Source organism: Nelumbo lutea, chromosome 4 (genome assembly GCF_056320005.1).
Source record: "Nelumbo lutea isolate HS-2025 chromosome 4, American lotus-T2T, whole genome shotgun sequence".
NCBI classification, from domain to species: Eukaryota; Viridiplantae; Streptophyta; class Magnoliopsida; order Proteales; family Nelumbonaceae; genus Nelumbo; species Nelumbo lutea.
Window position 1 is genome coordinate 9,599,073 of NC_142687.1, and position 22,894 is coordinate 9,621,966.

Below are 22,894 nucleotides of genomic sequence, written 5' to 3' on the forward strand. Positions count from 1 at the left end.
ATATAATATACATTATATTGTATTTAACATAAAATAATGCAATATATATATATATATATATATATATATATATATATATATATATATATATATATATATAATACATGCATATATAATGGGTCAGGTGAGGAATGATTTCAAATTGACCAACTTACCAAACCCACTAAGCCATTTTAAGTTCTGTTGGGTTTAGCTATGGTGGGGTTCAAGATTTTAATGGCAAAAGTGGACTTTGACTTCGACATATGACTGACCCATGTTGTGTCCAAGGATAGGGTTAGTCTGTTCCTTAAATCTACCAGCCCATCCAATTATACCCTTATTTTATTTGAGAGTAGAAAGATTTAAGATGAGAGGAGGAAGGATTTAATGGGGTATAAATTTAAAATACACACGTGTACGTATGCGTGTAAGAGTGAATCCATATTTGATCCAATTATTAATGGACTGAATTCAGATCACCCGGGTCAAATCCAAATTTGAGTTCAGACAATTGGATACTGTTTTACAGCCGTAAGATGTTTAAGAAGTAGAGTGGTTTTTCAAATACTGATATTAGATTTTTAGGGTTGAACATGGTCAGCTTGGTTCAATTCCAAAATAAAACTTGGAAACTATCTTGTAGGGGTTGATTTTAGGTTTTTGGAACCATAATCTATTCCTGTTAAAGATAAATTTCAGCCTTGGCGGTTCCAAGGTACACACATAAAATCTATTGTTTATAAAAAGATAATAATGTACTTTTTTTTTTAAATCTCAAGTCTCAAAGTTTTGGCTTTCGTTAACAATCTATCATAAATGTTCCACATTTCAAATAAATAATTATTCAATCTAAAAAAAATTATAATAAAACATAAACCATAAACAAGCTAAATAATATCACATAATCAGTACTAATGCATTATCCAACTTTAAACACAATGTACAATTTGTTAAATACAATCTCAATGCAAATAGAATACAATCCACAATTAGCCCAAACAACACAACCAAAGTTCAAAATATCCACATATATTGACCCGTATTTGCCGATACGTATCATTCCAGGACCCCTCCGATACGCCCCTATAGTGGGTATATTGGGGGTCTGACCGGTTCAGGGGGTGGAGAAGCCCTAAACCGGCCCCCTGAACCAGTTTCAAAAAAAAAAAATAAAAAAAAAAAAATACAGTATCGATTCACACAATACGCCCCTACCGGCATATCGGGCGTATCAATATTTTAAACCTTGAACACAACATAATTAAATACATAATCCCTCATTCAAATCCATAATCCTACACCACACACATTTCGAATTTTAATATTAATATATTTCGTTTAAATTAGAGAGAAAATATTATCTCCACTTTGTAGAAAAAATAAATAAATGTAGGAGAAAAAAGAGTAGCTGAATGCCTAAATGTAATAGTTGTTCATCAGGTTGTGGAACCAATGGTATTGCCCCACATACATGGGCCCAAAGTGAAAAATTAAATGAGGATTTTATTTTATTTTTTGACTAGTAACAGCAGAATTTATTAAGAAAAAGAAACTTTAATTACAAGAGAGGGAAGGTAAATTTATTACAAGAATAAGAAACTTTTAAGAAAAAAATTCATATTAATATCCTGTACTAGGCCTAATGCCACTTTGATCTTCGAACTTTAAAATGCCACATGCCATGCCACACCGGCCTCCTTGTATATAATGCACTTTCATCTGTGCTGGTGCAAAAGTATATGAGTGCAACTTTTTTTTTTTAATTTTTTTTGGTAAGAATGTGGGTGCAAATTCTGATTTATCTTTCTTTAAGGATTTACTTTATCTTGAGTGTTTCCAGTGTAAAATGCAGTAAAATAAAACATGAAGCAAATTTAACCAGAATTTGCACTCCCTTGCATTTGTATTACTGCAAATGAATTTGCAGTGCTAACAAGCAAAGCCTTTACAAAACAATGTTGCATAGACAAGTACAAAATTAAATCTTAGATCATCGACTGTTGCGGAAATTATTTTAGAATAGTAAACAACCAACATAAACACGAAATGAAATGACAACCAACTCAGACCAAAAGAAGAACCCAACATTGAAAAGACGGTCTATGAAACAGTTCATCACTCTATACAAAACAAATCAAGTTGGATGCTATCACACATCATGTCACCGGCCGAACCAACCTTTTTGGGGCTGGACTTCACCATCATTCATTAGCTTATCCAGCACTACATTCAGGTCCACCGACTGCCCATTCTCTGTGAGTTTCCTCACTGTTGCCCTCACTTGGTCTCTTGAAAATCCCATTGTTGCCACCTTGTCAACCACATCATCAATCGGAACCCTGTTTCCAGTCCCACCAGAACTTGATCCACTGCCAATGCTAGTGGCCGTTGGCAGCGCATGTGGTAATATCTGAGCAGTTGGGAGACGCGGATAACTGCTTCCACCACTTGGAGCTGAAGGAGGAGGAGGTTGAGATGATTTCAGTATTGAACTGCTGTAGTGAGAAGGTGATCCACTGTATGGATAGGAGTCGCTATAAGTAGAACCAGAAGGTGGACCATATGCAGGAGAAAACCCTGAAGTAGGTCGGCTTGATGGGGGCTCATATAAATGGGCGGGTGGACCATAAAACTGTTGGGAGGGAGGAACTCCACTAGATGGTGGCTGACTCACTGAGGGGGGTTGGCGGATGCCTGGAGGGTAAGTCTGAGATGGCAAGTAAGAGGGTTCTTCAGGATGTTGTCCCATAGGTGGTTGGAGTTGTGGAGGAGATGGATTAACAGGGCCAACAGGTGGGTGTTGTTGTGGATGCTGGGGTGGCTGAGAGTATTGTGGAAGCTGGGGGGTTGGTTGATAATGCTGATGTGGTGCAGGAGGTGGACCAGGTGGTGGCTGTAGCTGCTGAGGTGGAGGCAGTTGGTATTGCTGGTGTGTAGCCTCTGGTGTCTGACCAGGAGATGGAAAGTAGGGCTCTCTCTGTGGGACAGAAGGGATTTGGTTTTGCGGTAACTGACCAGGAAGCTGAACCGGAGGTTTCTGTTGCAGTGGGGGTGGAGGAGCATTTGGAGGAGGGAGAGAAGGAAGTGGTGCAGGTGGTTGAGGAAGAGCGGCAGGTGGGGTAAGTGGTTGGTAAGATTGCTGAGTAGTAGATGCTGTTTGCGGCATAGAATCTTGCTGTGAAGCATTATTTTGGCCTTCAGATTGCTGATCTCCCTTTGACACCTGAAACTTTGCAAACTGCAGCTGGGTCTCAACTATTTCTTGCTTCTCTCTCAAAACCTGTACACCAGTTTGCACCTACAAGCAAAATGTTGATAGACAGTAATTGCATATTGCAGAATGATCAAGGAAACAGGATAAAAAAAGCATATACATAATGAGTAAAATTCAACAAAATATTTTCCTTTTTCTTATCACCCATCACCCATCACCCATCACCCATCAAAAGAATATATAGATAAGGAATTGGTGACAATCAACTGAAGCACAAATAAAGAATTTGGCTACAGGCCTATGAAAATACAAATAAGGTCATGGGTCCAAGCAGCACCATTAGAATCCACTTTCTCTTGGGCATGGCTGTGAAATCCATTTTCACTTGGTTCCAGATCAATTTGTCCAATGAGTTTATTGTATGACTGAAGGGAGAAGCCCATGAACCCCATATGCTATTTTCCCAGTTGAATCTATAGTTGCCTGATTCTTTTAGAAGAGTTTTCATTACTTGTTGAACTCTTCTTTGCAGGGAAAAAATTTTCCATTTCCAAGTAATATAACTCCAAGGCCATCCATTAGCCACCATATCAAGTAATACACTTTTTTTTGAATAATATGTTTACACCAATAGCATTCAATATTTTATCAATCAAAAGAAAATATCATTCAATATTTTACTTGGAAACCTTGGAACCATGTTTCAAAGAAGAGATAAAGAGCCAAACAGGCTAGTCTGTGCTCACATGGTAAGTGAATCTGAGTAATCTCTAACTTGTACTGATAAAGTTCTATATGGAACGGATGGAATGTGGTAAGTCCCATATAAGTCATATTACATAAGGATGCGATAGAGCACCATCCAACGGTATGTAGTGAAAGATAGAAGGGAATCACAAATGGACAATACAAAAAACACTCTCACTGATACTCAACTTTCTGGTATCTTTACCATTCAAAATTCTTCTTTCATTATTTCATTAAATAAAGTTCAACTCAACATAAGTAGTTGACATATATTGTCCACAACTTCAAATATGTATAACATATTGGTTGGCATAAAGGCCAAATATAGAAGAATAACAAATTGAAAATGAAACAAAAATTGCGTCAGGCTTAAAATAAAAGCATCACAGGAAGGGAGCAAACCTCTCTCAGAATATTCTCCAGCTGCCTCAGCTTTCCATCAGTGCTACCATGATTATTTCCAACAGATAATTTCAAATCATCCACTGAACTTTCAAGGTGGCGGGTTCTGCTCTCCAGCTGCGTTAGATGTGCACTCACACCTTCCAATGCATGTAGCAGATTATCTGCATACTTTTTCACCGTTCGATCAATCTCAGAGACTGTTGCTGCATCATAGGCCTTCCTGTCTTCCTCGGGAGAGATTTTCATGGAGTCTAAAGAACCATAGTTCTGTATGGATCATTGGAAACCAAACAGCAAGAATAGTCATGCATAAAAAAGATACACAACAATTAAACTATCTTTGTACTTCCAACAAATAGTAGTCTGATAGATAACAATCAGTAAAACTCTAAAAAAACTATAGTACCACATAATAACACAACATCAAGGATCTAAGGAATCTTACAGAAGATCTTTTTCATTGGTCTTTAATTCTTTTTTTATATTGTCTCAAGGTATAAAATTTTAATCTCTATATTCTAATTACATAAAACAAAACAGAAACCAAGGGAAGACCGGAAGAGGAAGGCATAGATTGCCAAAAGTTATGTACTCGACTCAACCAACCTTGTCCTAACTAGATGGGGTTGGCTACAATGCTATCCTACCATTCTCTTGAATTTGTACTATTCACATATATTTGTTTAGCTCTATTTTCCATGCCTTTTCCCTTCTTAGTCCTTAACTTCGTTCAAATGGTCCCAACTGCTGATAATTTCTCTTTAATCTTTACCAAATTGCTTTAGAAATTAAGTCCACCAGTTTTGAGCTTTGCACAGGATTTTCAACCCCCGCTTCCCAAGCTAAGATGGAGGTGGAGGATTGCATCAGGTTAGCAACTTCAATCAAAAACTAATTAATATGGGGCACAAAACATCAAATATTGGATTTGGAGACCTGTCAATCAGATCTCAACCCAAATCAAAATTTATTTACCATGCAACACTCTGCCCCTTTACCTGCCAGGTCTGGTGCCATTTTTTAAGACTTTCAGATTCAATAGGTTCCCCCTCATTCATTGGCTGAGCTGTCATCATTGTTTTCAGTTAAAAAAGAGAAAAACTAGAAACAATGACATCCCGAACTCCTTTTTCCCACATTGTCCAAAGTATAACCACTTTCATACATTCTTCATAGGATCAAATATAAGAAACATGAGAATCTTTTTTTTTTTTGATCAGCAACACGAGAATCTATTTTCAATCACATGCCATTTGAGACGGGTTAAAATAGGGTTAGTTTCTATTTGTTATCTGAGCAATCCCCCCCCTCAAAGTCCCAGTTTAACACATGTTCTGAGGGAAAGCCAAAATAGGTTCAGCCTTATGGTTTGATAACAAAGTAGCTGGGAATTGCAACTTAAGTGGTAGGTCCCCAAGGCAGAGGTCTTCCTAGAATAATCCCACAACCCACATCAAAACGAATGTAGTTTAGAAAGGTAGGCAATACCTCAAAGTTTTCTTTCCAAGGGAAGTTTGAAGTAGTATGAGACGCTAATTTTGCATCCTAGCCATTGCCCGCTACACCATTAATGTTTTTAATAACCTTGTACCACAATCTATCTCCTTCTATGGGGAATGTCCAAAGCCATTTTCCTAGAAGAGCTGTATTTTTCTCAATCAAATTTCCAATACCTAATACTCCTTGCTCCTTAGATTTACACACTTAGTCCTATTTTATCAAATGGTCTTTCTTTTTATCTCCTCGCTCCCATAAGAAGTCCGTCATCATTTTTTCTAGCTGTTTGGCTATTTCTGTCAAGATCCTAAAGGTGGACAGGTAGTAAGTGGGCAAATTGGCTAAGGTTGATTTGATCAAAGTGATTCTTCCTCACAAAGAGACATAGCTTCTCTTCCACAAAGATAAGAAGATATCTGCTCCTGGGTTTCCTCCCAAAGGCAAACCAAGATGCTTTAAGGGCCAGTTTTTCAACTCACAACCTAAAATTTCAGCCATCCAAAGAATATCTTCTCTTTCAAGTTAACCCCTTCCACACAAGTCTTTCCTTAGTTGACTTTTAAATTTGGTATCCTTTGGAAGCGATCAACTAAGGCTTTCTTCAAGTTCCTTAAATTGAGATTTGTACAATTCTTGCAAAAGATGATTATGTCACACAAATTGTAAGTGAGTCAATACCTCAACAATAAGGGTGAACACGAAGGAGGGGTGGGACAAAGGGTCCCCCTGCCTTAGACCTCTTTTAGCCGGGAAGAAACCCTTAGTCACTCCATTGATTAGTATAGAGAAATGTGTCGAACTAATACAACCTTTGATCCATTTTCTCCATCTTTCTCCCAAGCCATTTTTTCCATCAATCCCAAGAGAAAAGTCTAATCCACCATATCATAGGCTTTCTCCAAATCCAGCTCACAAATCAATCCTTCCCCTCCCTGCTTTTTCCTTTCAACCATACACTCATTTACCACAAGAATTTGGTCAATTATTTGTCTCTCTTCCACAAATGCTCCTTGATTTTGGGAGATTACAGAAGGCAAACACAATCTTAAATCTCCCAACGAAGACTTTAGCAATGATTTTATAGAGGCTACCCACAAGGCTTATAGGTTTGTAGTCCTTTGGAATCTTGGCTTCTTTCCTCTTAGGTACTAGGGCTAGGAAAGTAGCATTTGCTCTTGGTGAAATTTCCCCTTTATGAAAGAATTCAGCAAAAACATCCATCAAGTCAACTTTTATGATTTCCCAGTAGTCTTGATAGAAAGCCATCGAGAAACCGCCGGGTCCTGGACCTTTAGATTTATCAATTGAGAAAACTACTTCATGGACCTCCTCCTCACTTGACCCATCAAAGTTTAGTTTGAGGGTGAATCTTTCTGTATCCATTCCATTATTTTGCTTTGGTTCTCTTTGTCCTTCATTACTTGCATTCTAGTTCTCTCTCTCCCATTTTTATCAATAGCAGTAAAATTTTATAAACATTAGGACAAATCTAATATGTACAAATACACTATTTGGAGATAAGGAGTCTGTATTTCAACCCTTTTGGTTTCCTTTTAATTCTTACAATTATGCCCAAAACATTTGTTCCCTCTCAGCCCCTTGTTTTGCTAGAGCATTGGCCAAGCTATTGACATGGAAGTCCAAAGAACCTCGCGCCACCATAGCATCAAAAGGCAGCCTCTTTCTTTTTCAGCCACTGTAGCAACATTTTGGAATTCCCTTCAATATTCAATTTTTCAACCCCTACTACTCCCATTAAATCTAAGCCTTAAGAACCCTCTGTTTGGCAGCCTCCACCTTTGTAGACTAAATTCTTTTTGGATGATGTGCTTGCCACTTCCCTCCACTTCCTAATGACATCACCTGCTGAGAAAGGTGTAGAGATTCCAATGTTTTAACCCAGTGGTCCACCCTAGCAGTAATCCACTGTATTAATAGCCTCCTGGCATTCCAGTTCTCTTTATCTTCCTATGAATCCAAGATTCTGAATTTTCATTTTTTAGCTATTAGTTTCATGCCAAATTTCTCTTTAAAAGTTCAATTTTCAACTCATTTATTCTCTAAATTCTAGAAATGAATTTCTTCTTCCCCCTTTTCTGTCAATTTGAAAATCCTTGTTCCTCTTCCTTTTTTTTTCAATCAGTAACAATGAAAATTTTATTAATCAGTAAAGCTTAGAGTACATAAGAGTGAAAGGATTGTTAGCCTCAGCTAACCATCCTTGTAACAATCAGTATCAAATACAATTTCCCCCTTGCTGTACTATTCCCCAATACAAAGAATTCCTTGTTACCCCTTGTTTTGTCATCCCATCTACAAGATTATTAAAAGACCTTGGAGTTCATTGAATGACAGTTCCCAATTCCTTTAACATCTATTTTGCTTCTCTGATTTCATGTCTGTGCTTCCATGGCCCCTCGTTACTTCCTAACCAACCTGTTATAACCTTGGAGTCTCCTTCTGCAAATAGCTTGTTAAGTCCCATTTCTTTTGCCTCTTTCAAACCTGCTAACACAGTTTTCAATTCTACCCTAGTTGAATCCCCAATACCTATTGCTCCAGAGAACATGATCAAAAGATCACCCAAATGATTTCTTACTACTCCTATCCCGGATACACCTGGATTGCCTAAGGTGCACCAATCAAAGTCCATCTTGACAAATGGAAATTGTGGTGGTTGCCACTCCACTTTATTCTTGACCTGCCTGGAGCAGACACAGCCACTTCCTTCCATTTTCTTATAATGTCCTCAGTCTTTAATGCGGAATCAGACACTTGTTCCTCTTCTTCATGAGCTACTTCATTCAGATCTTATTCGAAACTCTATTTGGTACACTTTCAAAACCCAATGGTGAAACTAAAGAGGACCAGGGTGGGGTTGAAGAGGAGAAATGCATCCAGCATATTGTCTGCTGGAATGCATTAATGAGACTAAAAAGAAATAGACCACATTGCTATAATGGAACAGTGTTTTGAACAATCAAGATACATGTTTAAAAAATGAGTATAGCTAAGATGATGATGTTGACATGGGTAGGTAGAAAAACTACAAAAGACGGAATAAGAAGTTAACACACCAGAGAGGACTTAGGACTGGCTCCAATTAGTGACAAGATGACACCAGCGAGAAAGAGTGAGTTGGTGCAACTGTGCAAGTAGAAGACTCTAACAGAACAAGGGGAATCCAAAGAAAATGTTGTTGAAGCAGTAAGAAATGATCTAAGGGCTTACAATTTGATATAAAATATGGCCCTTGATAAGCACAATGATGAGACAGGATTTGCACGGTAGACTCCAAATAGTTTTTGATAGATTAGTAGATTTCAAATAGTTGGGATATTAAGGCTGAAATGCTGAATTGAGTCAGAATGGTGCCATTGAGAATCGTTGAGGTTCCTTTTGAAATCTCTCCAAGTTTTTTTGTGCTACACAGGAATATGCTCATGGCATACCTTTTCATGAATTTTGATCCAATATTTCCAGTTCAGGCTAGAACACCTACCAAAACTTGGCCACACATGTTACTGCCAACATGCAGGAGAGATAATAGCTAACCAAAGTTGAGTTTTAATTCAGCTCAACAAGGGCAAGGAGTGGAGTTGGCTTGTGAATCATAAAAGCAACTAAGGAGCAATGAATGAATTAATTCAAGAATCACAGATAAAGGAAAAGTTTATAAGAGGGGAACCAGATTACCATAAAAGAACATAATTGAGGACTTAAGATCTTAGAGAAAAGAGTGCATTTGAAAAAGACTAAAAAGAACTTTTTGCACCTATAATTGTCAATGAAATAAGTGATCTGTTACAGGTTGAAGGGGCTAGAAGAGCCAGAGGCAGGCCAAAAAAGGACTTGGGTGGAGGTAATAAGAAATTATTTAAGCATTCATAATTTAACAATGGATATAATACTGTACAGAATGGGATGACAAAATAGGGTTTATATATAGCCAGCCCCATATAGTTTGAACAAGGCTTAGTGATTATGAAGATGACTTGTCAATGAAATCAGAGCTAGATTACTTGTCAAAAAAAAAAAAAAGAAAAAAGAAAAGAAATCAGAGCTAGATAGACCTCTTTTTCCTAAGGACAAATATGCATAAGCAGACACAAACATCTGACCATACAATATAGAATTTACAGTCATTAGTGTTCGCATCAAGATGTTAAAGACAAGTGGAGTTAATAGATGCACTAGAATGAATTGGTAGAATTTAAAATTAAAGAAAACCACAATTTTGATGAATATCTGGATTCAAGAAATAAACGAAATTTGGAAGAAGAACTGAAATTCTTCGCATGGAGGAATGGTATGTAAAAGGTTATTAATGAAAACCAGTTCTTCCACAAGGCATAGAAATAAACTAGGAAGAACAAAGGTCAAGAGAGACATAGGGCTGCAAACAGATCGGATTCAATCAGAAATGAGGTGGATGCAAATTTGATTCATTTATATTTGGATCGGAATTGAATCTTATCCGTCAGATTTATATAAGATTCAGGTTGAATTTGGATTGCAATAGGATATTGTATAGCATTAATAAATTAAACTGAAAACGATAAAAAATTATATACTATCAATAAAATGAACAAAAAAAAAGACTTTGATTTTGTATACTATAAACAAAATATATTGAAAATAAAATTTATGAAGCTTAAACCAATGACTCCAGTAAAAACACAACATTCAAACCAACTTTACTTATAGATAGAATATAAATTTTAAGTATATATAAGCATATACATTCAAATTGAATTGACTTGGTTAGGGGTGGATCCATATCCGTTCCAATTATTAGGGGTGCTCATGGTTCGATCCAATTAACCGAACCATAGGCTATTCTTTGAAACCAAACCGGGGTTGCTAGTTTTTGGAAAACCGGTAACCAAAACCGAAACGAAGTCGATCAGTTAACCGGTTGGCCGGTTCAGTTAACCGTTGGTTTGGTTCGTCGGTTTTTCAGGTTTTTATTATTTACAATATTTATTATAGAAAAATATATAAATATATAATAAAATACTAGAAATATATATAATATTATATTTTGAATAAATAAATAATATATTATATATTATAAATATTAATATATTATATACTACCAATTATTGATTGATTAAATTCTTGTCACCCTTAAGTGAATTGAATTCAAATTCAAATTCAGATAAACTGATACCTACAAGCACTAAGAAGAAAACAGTAAACAGGATATAACTGAAAGCATATGGTGACTGGCATCAATGATTTTTTTGGGTAAGAGAGGGACTGTGAGAAGGGTGTCAACAAGCTAACAAGAACAATGAAAAGGAAATGTTGGGAGTTGAGATTTGGATCAGTTAGATGCACAAAAATTATGACTAGAGGATTCAATGGAACAACTGATATATAGAAGCCTACAGGCCTAAACATCTTTTCCTGCAGTTCAAACCTAAGGTTCATTCCAATATCACAGCTTGCAAAGAACTCAAGCTAACTGTCCAGTTCATATGGCCATGTATACTATTGAGAAGATTTTATCCAATTAAACTGTTACAAGAACTGATTCAGAAAAAAAGTTAGAACTTGAAATTTGAACTTGCACACTACATATTTGTCTCTGATTTATTAATAAATAAATTTTCATACAAAATCCTTTAGCTAGATTGCTACCTAAAATATTTCAACAAGGCAAATGAAGCCTTAAGCTGTTAGGAAACATGAGATTGGAATCTAGTTTTTAGCAACTCTAAACGAAAAATGTAATTTGAACAACCTACCGGGTGACAAATAACACAATCAATTAATACATCCCATCCTAAACAACAAGGGTATTAATATTAGAAGCCAGATTCTGGATCCATGTAAAATAAAATCAATTATGTATAAAAAATCCTCTCATAGAAAAATATTCACTAAAAGAGTTGTTACGCAGAGTCAGTATCAATAATGCTACGAGTTGCTAAAGGCCATATGCACTATCTAATTCAAACAAGAGGAATCCTCTATATAGAAGAAAATAGATATTTGCTTGGGTGGTGATAAGAACAATAGACTGCTAAATACAGATTAGCAATTTCCTACCACCAAGAACCATATAAATATGCCATATTCTCACACAGGTAGATACAGAATAGTTCCCTTAGTTGCACTACTTGGACCCTATTATATATTCAGGGTATAAGCCCAATTTCCATTTGATACTACATACAGCAGCATTCTTCTATTCAAGGATCTTACTACAAGACCAGCACCAATATATGGTGCAGTATATCATCGCATCTTATGAAGACGTAAGCATCAATCATCGCTTGCGAGGAAAACTTATGCAATTTAATTTGACCACTCTACTTGTGCCGCTATTTTCTTTCTTTCTTTCTTTTTTTTTTTTCTTTGTATGTCTGATTCTCCAAAGCCACTTGAGAAGCATGAAGAGAAACTTCCTAAGATCTACTGATGGAATACATTCTATAACAACTACATAAAGAAGCAGCAGCCTCTTAATGCAACAACTCCCTGGCAAGTTACTTCTAAGACATTACCGGAACAAATTAACAACAAAGTGTTGTCAATTTACCCTAAACCATAAACTTAAAAATTTAAAGAGATAAAAAGGCCACGAGCCCTAACAAATTAACTATTTCACGAAATAACTAAAACTGAGAAATAGAAAACCTACTCTAATTTGAGAAGATGCGGTAGCCTTCGAATCCGCCGAATTCCAAACCCTAGTTCCCCCGACATTGCTCCCTTCGTGATTTGCCGATTGAGGAAGTCCAGTGGGTCGAATGGGCTGAAAATCATAGCTGGGCAAGATTTCTTCTTTCTTCGCGCCACCGCCATGTTCTTCATGAGGATTGAGAAGGTCCAAAAAATCGTTGTTTTGGGATCCCGAAAGACCCATGACCTGCTTATCCATGAACTGAGACGAATTCATGGAGCTTCGATTTCTGAAACACCACCTGTAGATCCAATAAACCTTTTGCAGCTTCGGAGATATTGCAGAAGTTCCAAGATCTTTCGATTGACCGACGAAGGAAATGAAACGGAGAGAAATCTACTAGAGTACTACTGGTCTTTTCTTATTTCTGTTCATTTTTTGGCTCTGTAATTGGCAAATGGGACCCAGGCGAGATCGGATTGGCGCCCCACAACCCCCAACATGAACATGCGTGCATTGGGAACATCTCCCGACTCCGTAATTATCATGGGTAGATGTTCCCAATAAACGGGCGATAGGTGGTGTGGGGCGTTTGTGTGTTGACCTAAATGGGGCGCCAATCTGATCTCGACCAGGGTTACTTAGGTAGAGAGGTTACTGCAAAATCACTCCAGACTCCAGACAGTGCCGCACTGCCGCTTACAGAGTGGGACGTTAGCATTTTGATTGATTTCTTATCATCAACCACGTTTCAATCGTCTTGGCTTATGTGCTTTCGTTCAACACACGTGGTATAAGATAAGGCACGGAAGGACCCACCTAACAGTAGATCTAAATGCCCTTGCGGTTGCTATTGCATGGGATGATAACATGATACTGGGCTTGTGGGAGGCCGAGGAATGCTGGAGCCACGATCCGTATGAGCTAAGGCAGTTATCCCTAACTGTATGGTCATGTAGCACTGTTGTCAATGCTGTTCCAAAATTCGATTTCCAATTGGAGGATTGACATAATCGAATCTATTTCATAATTCAAATATTTAATAGGTCGAATTTGAATATCCTATTCATATCCAATACAATAGTTAATGGGGTTTGAATTTGAGTATAATCTGATTCAATTCAATAAATATTTGAATTAGGTCGTTTATTTTATAAATTTTTTAAATGTTTTATATATTTTATATATTTATATATTTTATATAAATAAAATATTTATTTTATGTATTTATTAATTGCCTAAGATAATTAATTAATTAAATTCGAATTGAATCGAATATTCAAATATTTAGTCAGATTCAAATTTGAATATTAATTTTCAATATCCATCAGATATCGAATCAAATTCGAATGTCAATTTTTTTTAATCGGATTCAAATTCAGATATTGCATGATCCGATTCAAATTCAATTCATTTACACCCCTATCTACATGGATGAAAGTATCATACACCTTTGTGTACTAGCAAGGGTGTATCCGTGATTTAAACCACATGCAATGGCGAATATAGGTAGAAGTTGGTGTCCACAATTGCCCCTACTGGCATTTAAAAATGTTTTATATGTATATCAATAAATTTAATCTTTTTCTACAATTACCCCACTCAAGTATATAATAGTAGGGGCCTAGGGGGTCAAATGAAATTTGACTTTTTAATTGAGTCGTTTTTCATGGTTTTAAAAGGCTTAAGAGGTGAAGCCATAAGGTATGCCCTCATTTATCAAAGTCCTAGATCTGCCATTAACATACGTTTTTTAAATTTTTAGTTTTTTTTTAACATACACTTTTTAATTTTTTAGTTTTTTTTTTTCAGATTTTTATTTTTATATTATTTAATAAATAAAATAATTGGGTTCCTGAAAACACCTTTGACTAGATTTATCGCAACCCTCCGTATATTTTTAACCTTGGCAATCTATACTTTTTTAGTATTGCATTGTTTTTTTTTTTTATATATGTTTTATTTTTACATTGATGTTTGGTTCTTGTATGATTTCTTCTAATGAATTTACTTTTCAAAAAGGAAAAAATAATCACCCAAAGTTGGCCATGGATTTTTACATGGACACTTAGTTAATTAGGGTTATATTATATATAAACATTTAAATAAGCACTTGTGACTCTTTTGTCCTTCATTTTATTTTAAAATTTTAAAATATCCAATCAAAAGTGAAAAGAATAAAAGTACTTTGATAGAAATGCTTTAGTAAAAGTGCTTTTATAAAAATGCTTTCATAAAAGTACTTTAATAATAATAATTTTATAAAAATTTCAGAAAAATACTTTTATAAAAGTGCTTATATATATATATATATATTAAAGTAATGAAATCAGGCCAAAGCCTCCCCCAATCAAACATGTGAACATCTCCATTCGGACACCTATACACAAAAAATTAAATTAGGAGGGAATTTATTGAATTTTCCACTTAGATAGACCACTAACTTGCAAATTCAAAACTACCTCTATACAAGTGTCGTATGTTATATAATCATATAGTATATTAGAAGTGAGTTCCTCTATTTTCAAAGAGAAGTCGATCCACTCCTCAAAAAGAATTAAAGTGGTTAGTTTCTCAGAATGTGAGAGTGGGTAGTAAGCCATGTGGCATCTAACAGGGGCAGCATTCAAAAAGTAGATACTCGTTGGTTTAGACACGTTTCCACCCACAAACCCACGTCCGTTTGTAATTGTGTTTTACTCAAAAGAAAAATTTCTCTCCATTATCTTCTCTCTATCAATCTCTAGCAACCATCTATCTTCAGTTCTCAAGCTTCCATTCTTCCAAATTCGAATTATATTTTCCTTCTTTTCTATTCATTCTCACGAAAATGAACTTTCCCTCTTTTCAATCTTAATCATTTAAGGGTCTGCTCAAGAATCCATTCCAATTTGCAATGAATCCAATCCATCTTGCTGTCTTGCTGTCAAAAGATTTGCTTAAGGAAGAAATACACTTTTTACTTTCGTGCTTTAAAAAGGTATTCACATTTTTTTTCTTCCTTCATTTTCATTAGGCTGCATAGAGTGAGAACTCAAAATTTGCTTCTTTGCAAAAGGATTAGAATGAATATGAGTACGTAAAAGTGGTCGCCAAGATTAAGAGAAAATATAAAATATAGTACCAGTTCAATCTTTTGAATGAATTCCGAAATCGATTGTTTCTTTAGAAAAGAATTGTAACAAAACATAAAAATTTTGGATTACAATAAATAGTTCACTCTTTTCAATGAAGTCAGCTCATAAACTAAAATAATGTAATGACCCTACTTCTCCTATAAATGCATAAGAAATAGAGAATATCAAAAAGAGGAGGAAACCAGAAATTCAACCTCAGATCTCCGCCATTTAATGAGGTTGTCTTTGGTTGATGTCCAGATATTCGTCGATTCCACTTTAAATTGACTTTTAATCCAATCCCACAAGTTTCTGCATTTTGCCTTGAGGTTGATTTTGGTGAGAGAGTCCAACTCAGAAACTGTAGAATTTTAGGCAATCAACCAAGCTTTTTGGCATGCTTCTTTTGGAATTGTGATTCCATCGTTTGAACATGAGGCGTGTGGTATCTTAGATGATATAAATTTTTAGCAAAAAGATCCCAGAAGTGAATTTTGTGACTGTAAAACCTCATGGGTAGAATCTCTAAAAATTAAAAGAGGGTTTTGGAATCTAGATTATGGAGGTCATCTTTGTCTTGGCTCAAAGACAGTTTACCTGAAGAGTATTACCATTAGCCTCAAGTGTGACTTTTATCCTCTCTCTTTTGACTGCTTTTGAGAAACCTTTTTTTTTTTCTTTGATGGATTTGTTTCAAACATTGGTTTTTCTTTAATTGTTTCTGAACATTAGTTTTGTTGTCTAGGTTTTGATGTGAAATTAGAGCATTATGAACTGACCAATATGCCGCTTGATATACACATATCGAAATCTGATGTTGGAATTAAGCAAGAAGCAAACACTAATGTTCTGTTTGGTTGCAATGCAAATACATTTGCACTAATGCAAAACCATGGCAGCCCAAATGATTTGAGCGTAAATTCCGATATATTATTGTTACAAAATTTATCTTAATACAAATGAAATAAATTAAATTAAATTAAACAAGAATTTGTATTTTTTACATTTGCACTCCCATCCATTTATACTAATGCAAATTTAACCAAGCACAGCCTAAGAGTTATTGCACAATGCACAACATAATATTATAACTAAGAGCTAAGAGAGCACGCTTTACTGTTATTTAACACTACATATATAGTTGGTTCCATAAAATTCAAACACCAATCCATTTTGGTGGATCCGATCCCCACCCCCTGATTCTAAAACTGATAGTCAATTACAGATAAACCAGAAGAAGTAGACCATGGAACATGAACCACAACCATGTGTTCTTCATATGTAAATGGTACCTCTTCACCATCAATTAGACAAGCTTTTGGTTTTTCTGATGTAAACGACCTCATCTCTCCGGTTCCCCTCACTCCAATTCGAACCGAGTTTGTCTCGTTATTGAAGTCCAGTGAACGAATGGCACCACCAGTGTTAAGCATTTTAACTAATCCAATAGGAGCAAATTGGATTTGATTGGATAATAACTTCACCGGAGAAACTGTGAGAAGCTCGAAATTAAAAGGCTCTAAAGTAATCTCCACCTGCTGCCACGACTTCAAGAGCACCAATTTCTTTTCCTGAAACATATAAGCAGCAAACACCTGTACCCCTTCAATAGAAATTTGCTTCTTTCCGTTTGTCCATTCAATATCGTTCGGGTTAATCGTAGCCGACACGACATGAGAAAATTCGGAGGCACACTTGTTTCTCCGAGCTTGACGGCACCAACCTCCTCCCTGGCAGTTAAATGCTCCCAATACTCCAGTGAACTGTTGCAAGGTCAAAAAAAAAAATTAGTCTATCTATCGGGCACCTTTGAGAGCGAATGGGCCTATAGATGGCAGCCCAGCCCATCCAGCTAGAGTACTTTAGGCATGGGCCCATACAGGCCCAAAATAATAGCTCAGGTTCTTGGCCCAAAATAATACCTCGTTAAGGTTCCATATCTTGAGCATTGTCTTCCCATCATGCAGTGGATCTACAAAGAGACAATCTCTGGTTGGAAGTGCGTAGAAATCGCACCGGAGAATCGACCCGTCGGGGAGCACCAGGCTCTTAAGCAACCGGAAGTTATGCTGTCCGACGGAGTCACTCACGTAAATGGGCCCTCCAGAAATCGCCCTGGAAGCAGCGTGGAATTCTGCGCAGGGGTGGGTGGATTGAAACATATCCCAATCAGGGTGTATGAAGTTCCCCATCCATAAGCTATTGTACGCGCAGTGCACCATGTGACACCCTTGCAGCCAGAATGTACCGTCTGGATCGCCAGACGGATCTGTGCACCAAAAATCGTCTCCTGTTGCAGCGCCAGTACAAAGCAAATTAACAAACCAACACGAGGTACTTGGTGAATGATGGGGTCCCCAATATGCTCACTCGTCGCTTGGCAGCATTAGGCCAGAGCTTACAGACAAAGTGGTATACATCCTACGTAGGGTCCTACACCATGCACAAATTATTGACTTGGTTTCGAATCTTTATCCAATCAGATCATGGAATGATGGATTCATAAAATAGATCAAAAACTGGCCTTAGCCTTATCCTTGATCCATCTTATCATATGGTCTTCTTTCATCCCTGTAGCTTGATATTGATAAGACATCATCTATTGGGCCCCCCAGAATAATCTCGAATATGCCAAACAGTACCCAAGCAAAAGATGCCAAATATTAGAGAGTTTTCTAGAACCTGGTAAACTTGAAATTCATGAATTGGAGTGGACTGGTAGGTGGTGACGGGGACTAGAAGTCTAGTAATAGTAATGGTTGTTACATTACGATTTACGATTACGTACCGACGCGGCCAAGTGAGATGGCCTCAGTTCCGAGGAACATGAAGTCGTTGCAGTGCTCCATGCTTGCAATAACACCGTTGCCCTTGAAATGTTTTCTCACCGACTCCGTTATGGCCTTGTAGTAAGCCTTGGCTAGCTCCACTCTACCGCCGTAGTCCTCGCACAACATCTCTAGCAGCTGCATCCATCAAAGTAAAGCCTTCTGTTACCGTCGCTTGAAAATGCAGTTTTTGTTCGAATCGGGGATAGTGACACGTCGCGACCCCGATTCATGCTTTTCTTTCCAAACTAGAGATTTTCACCGTCACCGTCTAATAAGATACGACTCTTAATTAATGCATGTCTTACAAGAATGCAAGCCAACTAGTTTCTAGATTTCTACTACAAAGAAAAAAAAAAACAAAATACTAGTTTCCAGAGTCCAGACTTTTCTGGAGAAAGCTCGATACTCAGGTTCGCTGATTCTAACACCTTCCCATTTTATTTTTGCTAAATCAGGAAGAAGGCTTATTTGATGAGATCAGACTCAGAAATGAGAATAAACTAAAGATGTAGGATGTGTTAATTTTAAAAGTTTAAAAGAGTAAGGAGAACTTACATGAATTACATCCACCTTGACCCCGTCAATTCCGACGGACTGTAGATGTGAGTGAAGCCCCTCGTACATCTGTTGAACCATCTCAGGTGGGACCAATCCCACACCGTTGTTGACAATCTTATCGACGGCCAGATCTTCCATGGTCATCTGCAAACCGGGAGAGAGCTTAGGGGATATGACCCTGGATTCAGGCATCCCTGGGACATGGGGTCGAATCCCACCCCAGTAGCCACACAATGCGTGCCACACATATACGTACTCTATGCTCTTGAACGTCTCCTTCAAGTCCCTGATAAAGGCACCCATGCCCTTGTTTGCTCTGGTACTCTGGTAGTCCCTGAATTTGTAGTTCTCTTGGAATTTAATAAGTCTACAGGGCATCTGCTCCCCTGCAGATGTTCTGTTCATGCCCTCTTGGTCGGTTATGGGGTCATCATCGTGACAAATGGATTGCCATCCGTCGTCGATGAGTACCAGCCCCGGCGGGCAACCGCCCTCCACCAGACCCTTCACACCCTCCCACACTCCATCAGGGTGTACATTAAGATAAAATGCGTCCCAAGTGCACCAACCAAACTTGTCTACTATTCCTGGAGGAGTCTTCTCGTCCAGGAGTCTGAAGGTTCCCAGGTGAACCCTCACCACCTTTATTGCGTCTTTAACAAGACTATATGGATCATCTCCGACATGCATGTACAATGAGCTCCTGAAACTTGAACTCGACACTTGTGTCGACCCGCTCTCTACGCAAATGTCCAAGTTGTCGTCGACGCCTGGTTGGAGAGAAGCACGGAATGACCCCTCAATGAGGGGAAGCAGCAGAACATAAGGACGGCCGAAGTCCGACTTGTCCAGAACCATGATCTGGGTCTCGTGTTCGACGTCGCTGCCTTTGTCTCCCACCCAATGCGTCGTCCACCAGACTTTGAATCTAAAGATGCTCATGAACTTAATACCTCTGAGTTTGCCTAGGGAGACGACGTGCCTACTCTTCGATTCTTCGGCATCAAAACCCACGTAACAACCGACCGTGTTTGTTGCCTTGTCTGTAGATGGAGTGGCTACAATATTCGAAGGGACATCGGTGAGGATGGGGTGTCCGTTGGCCGTAAAATGCGACCCTTCAAGGGTAACTGATGACGGATGGCCGTCGTCTACGAACCCAATAAGGTCAGTGGATCCTTTGATCAAGCTAGGGGCCATGGGGAGATCTCGCAAGTATTGACACGGGAACAATTAATATAAGAAATCAAGAGGAGAAAGAGTAGTTGTTTTTAGACACTAGACAGACAGAAAACAGAGAGCCGAGAGCGATGAACACATGCAAGGCCCAGGAGCACCGCTTTATAAAGAGAAGGCAAGAAGGGAAAAGGGGGGAATCTGGAATCAGAAAATGCCCCAATAATAATTTTTAAAAGACTGGGTTGTGGACCTTGTGGTTTGCCCTGTTGCCCATCCTAGACCTCACGGTCTCAATTTGTCCTTGTGAGTGGGGATGGCTTTGTTGAAGGTTGTAATTAATAAAGACTTTTCTTCGTCTATTTATTTCTATATAAGCTACGGCCATACAAGTGGAATCTAAGTTCGTTCTAGTGGGGGCCTTGGCTTTGATGTGTGTGCTCTTCAAGCCTCCTTCCTTTCAGGCTTCAGTTTCCACTGGACCCCACCTAAAAGAGTAGAGAGTAGCGAACTTAGCAACTTGCGATCAAGAAGCCAGGAATGCAGAACGTTGTGGACCCCTCACCCCGTCTTTTAGAACGGCATGGAATATGTGCATTTTTGGGAATTTTTCTTTTGCCATCTCATTCAAATTTTCGAGTAGTGGTATAAAATGACAGCCACTAAAATTTTGAAAAGATAGAAAGAGAGAATATTCCCCTCTGGACATATGACAAACAATAATCCGACGATTAATTGCCTGGCAGATGTGAGCTCGTTCAAAACACCCAACGTGGTCTACCATCGCACTCGCACTGCTACCAATTTCTTTGATCAAATGATAAAAAGATTTTTCTGGACCTTCACATGAATCCAACCCAAAATCTCCATAGTCTTATTTGTTTCTGCTATTAACATTTTGGCTTCAACACTTCGTGAGGAAATCAAAATGAAGTCCACCTCTTCTTTTTTTTTTTTCTTTCAAATCTTTACTAACAATTGACCAGTTGTTAGTTGGACGATCCGAGCCTCTATTTTTGAATGGTTTCATCACTAAAATGAAAATGGTACATGATGATGTGCGATTTGATTATTCTTAACTGGTCGATCCGACTTTTAGGTGGACGTCGAACTCGATCGATCTGCAAAATGATAGATCAGAGAATTTGGGGTAGTTAATCCGTGAGATCGTTCTGATGCCTAAGTCAATAGTTATGCTGCAAATGCAACCTGAATGCTTAGGAGTTTGAGTACTAGTGAGTAGAGCAATCACGCGTACCATTGCCTTGAGATATCAAGTCTTTATATATTGGAGTAGCTGTGTACTTTATGCAAGAACTCCGGGTTATCTGAGCTGTAGAGATAAGGTTGGCTCCGCTTTTGGAGGAGGGCGGTAAGTGGATGAGGCTTATCATCCAGCTCCGATTCAGGCGAAACCGGGATGAGTTCTTATTGTGACTTCGGGAGATTTGGGATCTGTTGGCTCATCGTGATCCCAAGAGATTTGGGATCTGTTGGGAAGGCCTTTGGAGTTGGTTATACAGTGCTTTGGCCTGTTAGCTCTGAGCTGGAACTTCGATTCTTCAGTCCTGAACTGGACTGGATACCCGAGGTGCCTCTATGCCGAGGCGGGTTTGGAGCCGAGGTGACTGGGTACCCGAACTGCGAATGTTGTGAAGTGGGCTTACCTAGCTGAGTCGTCATCCTTTAATCAGATCACGCCTACTTGTCCCCTTCCTGTTAGGTCGTGCCAAATCACCATTCATCAATTGCCCCCCACTCCTCGTGCCAGGGGTCCCAACCCGGCGCGAGGAGTTCATAAAGGGTCTAGGTGGACTTGGCATGAGGTCTAGTCAATTTGGAGAGTGAGCCATTGGTCGGACCTATTCAACCATCTGGCTCAACCACGAAGTGACCTAGATCGCGTCCCAGGCATGCGCAGACGTCACACTGTTTATAGATTCCGCGAACGTCAAAGAGCGTGCTCAACCGATTTCGTCCTCGGGTGTCATGTAGCCGGTTTCATGGGAGCCATTGGATCGCATAGGTCTCAGCGGTTGATCACCATGCGGTGAACTATTAATAGGGGGCCGAAGGGCCCCTTTCTTCGACAAAAATCTTGTGATTGAGCTCTCCCGAGGTCGCATAAGAGTTTTACAACTCACCACTCTTTCCTTTGTGTTTTGAGGTTGTTTTCGTCTTTTTGGTGAGTTTGTCTTCTTTCATTAGTTTGTTCTCATTTCCTTTTCCTTTTCCGATATGTTTAGTGCTAGTATATATAGGATTCTTAGTGATTCTAGTGAGCCCGAGGGTGTCGAGGTGCAGTTATTGGCTCCCGTTGGCAAGGTCAGCTCTTCGCCAGACAGTTCCTCTCCTCACCACTTAGGAGAAACACCTTTACCCGAAGTCGGGCCATCTCGGCCTGAGGAACTTGAAGCTCGGGTGGAAGGACCGACCTCCAGAGAGGGGGTCCCATCTTCTTCTCGGCGTCAGGATCCGGATGACTTCGGGCCTTCCACCATGACCTCAGACAGGTTATTGTCCTTGGTAGCCTGTTACCGCCTTCCTGACAGCCTTACTTTTAGTATTCCTTTGGGTCGGTACCCTTGGGTTCATGGTCACCATGAGCTCGTGGTTTTTGAGGAGTAACTCGTAGTCGGGTTGTGCTTTTCGCTTCACCCTTTCATTATGGAAATTATTAAGTTCTTTGACATTACCATCCACCAATTACACCCAAACTCCATTCGCACGATCT

The 22,894-nt window shown here is 38.5% G+C and overlaps 2 protein-coding genes across 2 annotated transcripts; both read right to left on the minus strand.

The window, feature by feature from the left end:
* Window positions 1-1,855: 1,855 nt before the first annotated feature.
* On the minus strand, window positions 1,856-13,173 carry LOC148853809 (uncharacterized). The gene is made up of 3 exons (XM_088985705.1): window positions 12,498-13,173; window positions 4,346-4,615; window positions 1,856-3,280 (listed from the first exon to the last, which is right to left on the minus strand). Exons 1-3 carry the CDS (start codon window positions 12,753-12,755, stop codon window positions 2,144-2,146), a joined length of 1,665 nt encoding a protein of 554 aa, XP_088841831.1. The 5' UTR covers window positions 12,756-13,173; the 3' UTR covers window positions 1,856-2,143.
* Window positions 13,174-16,655: 3,482 nt separating this feature from the next.
* On the minus strand, window positions 16,656-20,472 carry LOC148853810 (Raffinose synthase family protein). The gene is made up of 4 exons (XM_088985706.1): window positions 18,982-20,472; window positions 18,384-18,561; window positions 17,518-17,885; window positions 16,656-17,358 (listed from the first exon to the last, which is right to left on the minus strand). Exons 1-4 carry the CDS (start codon window positions 20,182-20,184, stop codon window positions 16,798-16,800), a joined length of 2,310 nt encoding a protein of 769 aa, XP_088841832.1. The 5' UTR covers window positions 20,185-20,472; the 3' UTR covers window positions 16,656-16,797.
* Between the last annotated feature and the right edge of the window lie 2,422 nt (window positions 20,473-22,894).

Bases quoted from the DNA above. Each gene is read 5' to 3' on its own strand.
- LOC148853810 (XM_088985706.1), bottom strand. From the start codon at position 20,184: ATGGCCCCTAGCTTGATCAAAGGATCCACTGACCTTATTGGGTTCGTA. The intron at 18,562-18,981 runs GTAAGTTCTCCT...TGATGGATGCAG, and splicing joins TCAAGGTGGATGTAATTCAT to CTGCTAGAGATGTTGTGCGA. The intron at 17,886-18,383 runs GTACGTAATCGT...GCGCTGCAACAG, and splicing joins CATCTCACTTGGCCGCGTCG to GAGACGATTTTTGGTGCACA.
- LOC148853809 (XM_088985705.1), bottom strand. From the start codon at position 12,755: ATGAATTCGTCTCAGTTCATGGATAAGCAGGTCATGGGTCTTTCGGGA. The intron at 4,616-12,497 runs GTAGGTTTTCTA...TGATCCATACAG, and splicing joins CCGCATCTTCTCAAATTAGA to AACTATGGTTCTTTAGACTC. The intron at 3,281-4,345 runs GTTTGCTCCCTT...TTTTGCTTGTAG, and splicing joins TGGAGAATATTCTGAGAGAG to GTGCAAACTGGTGTACAGGT.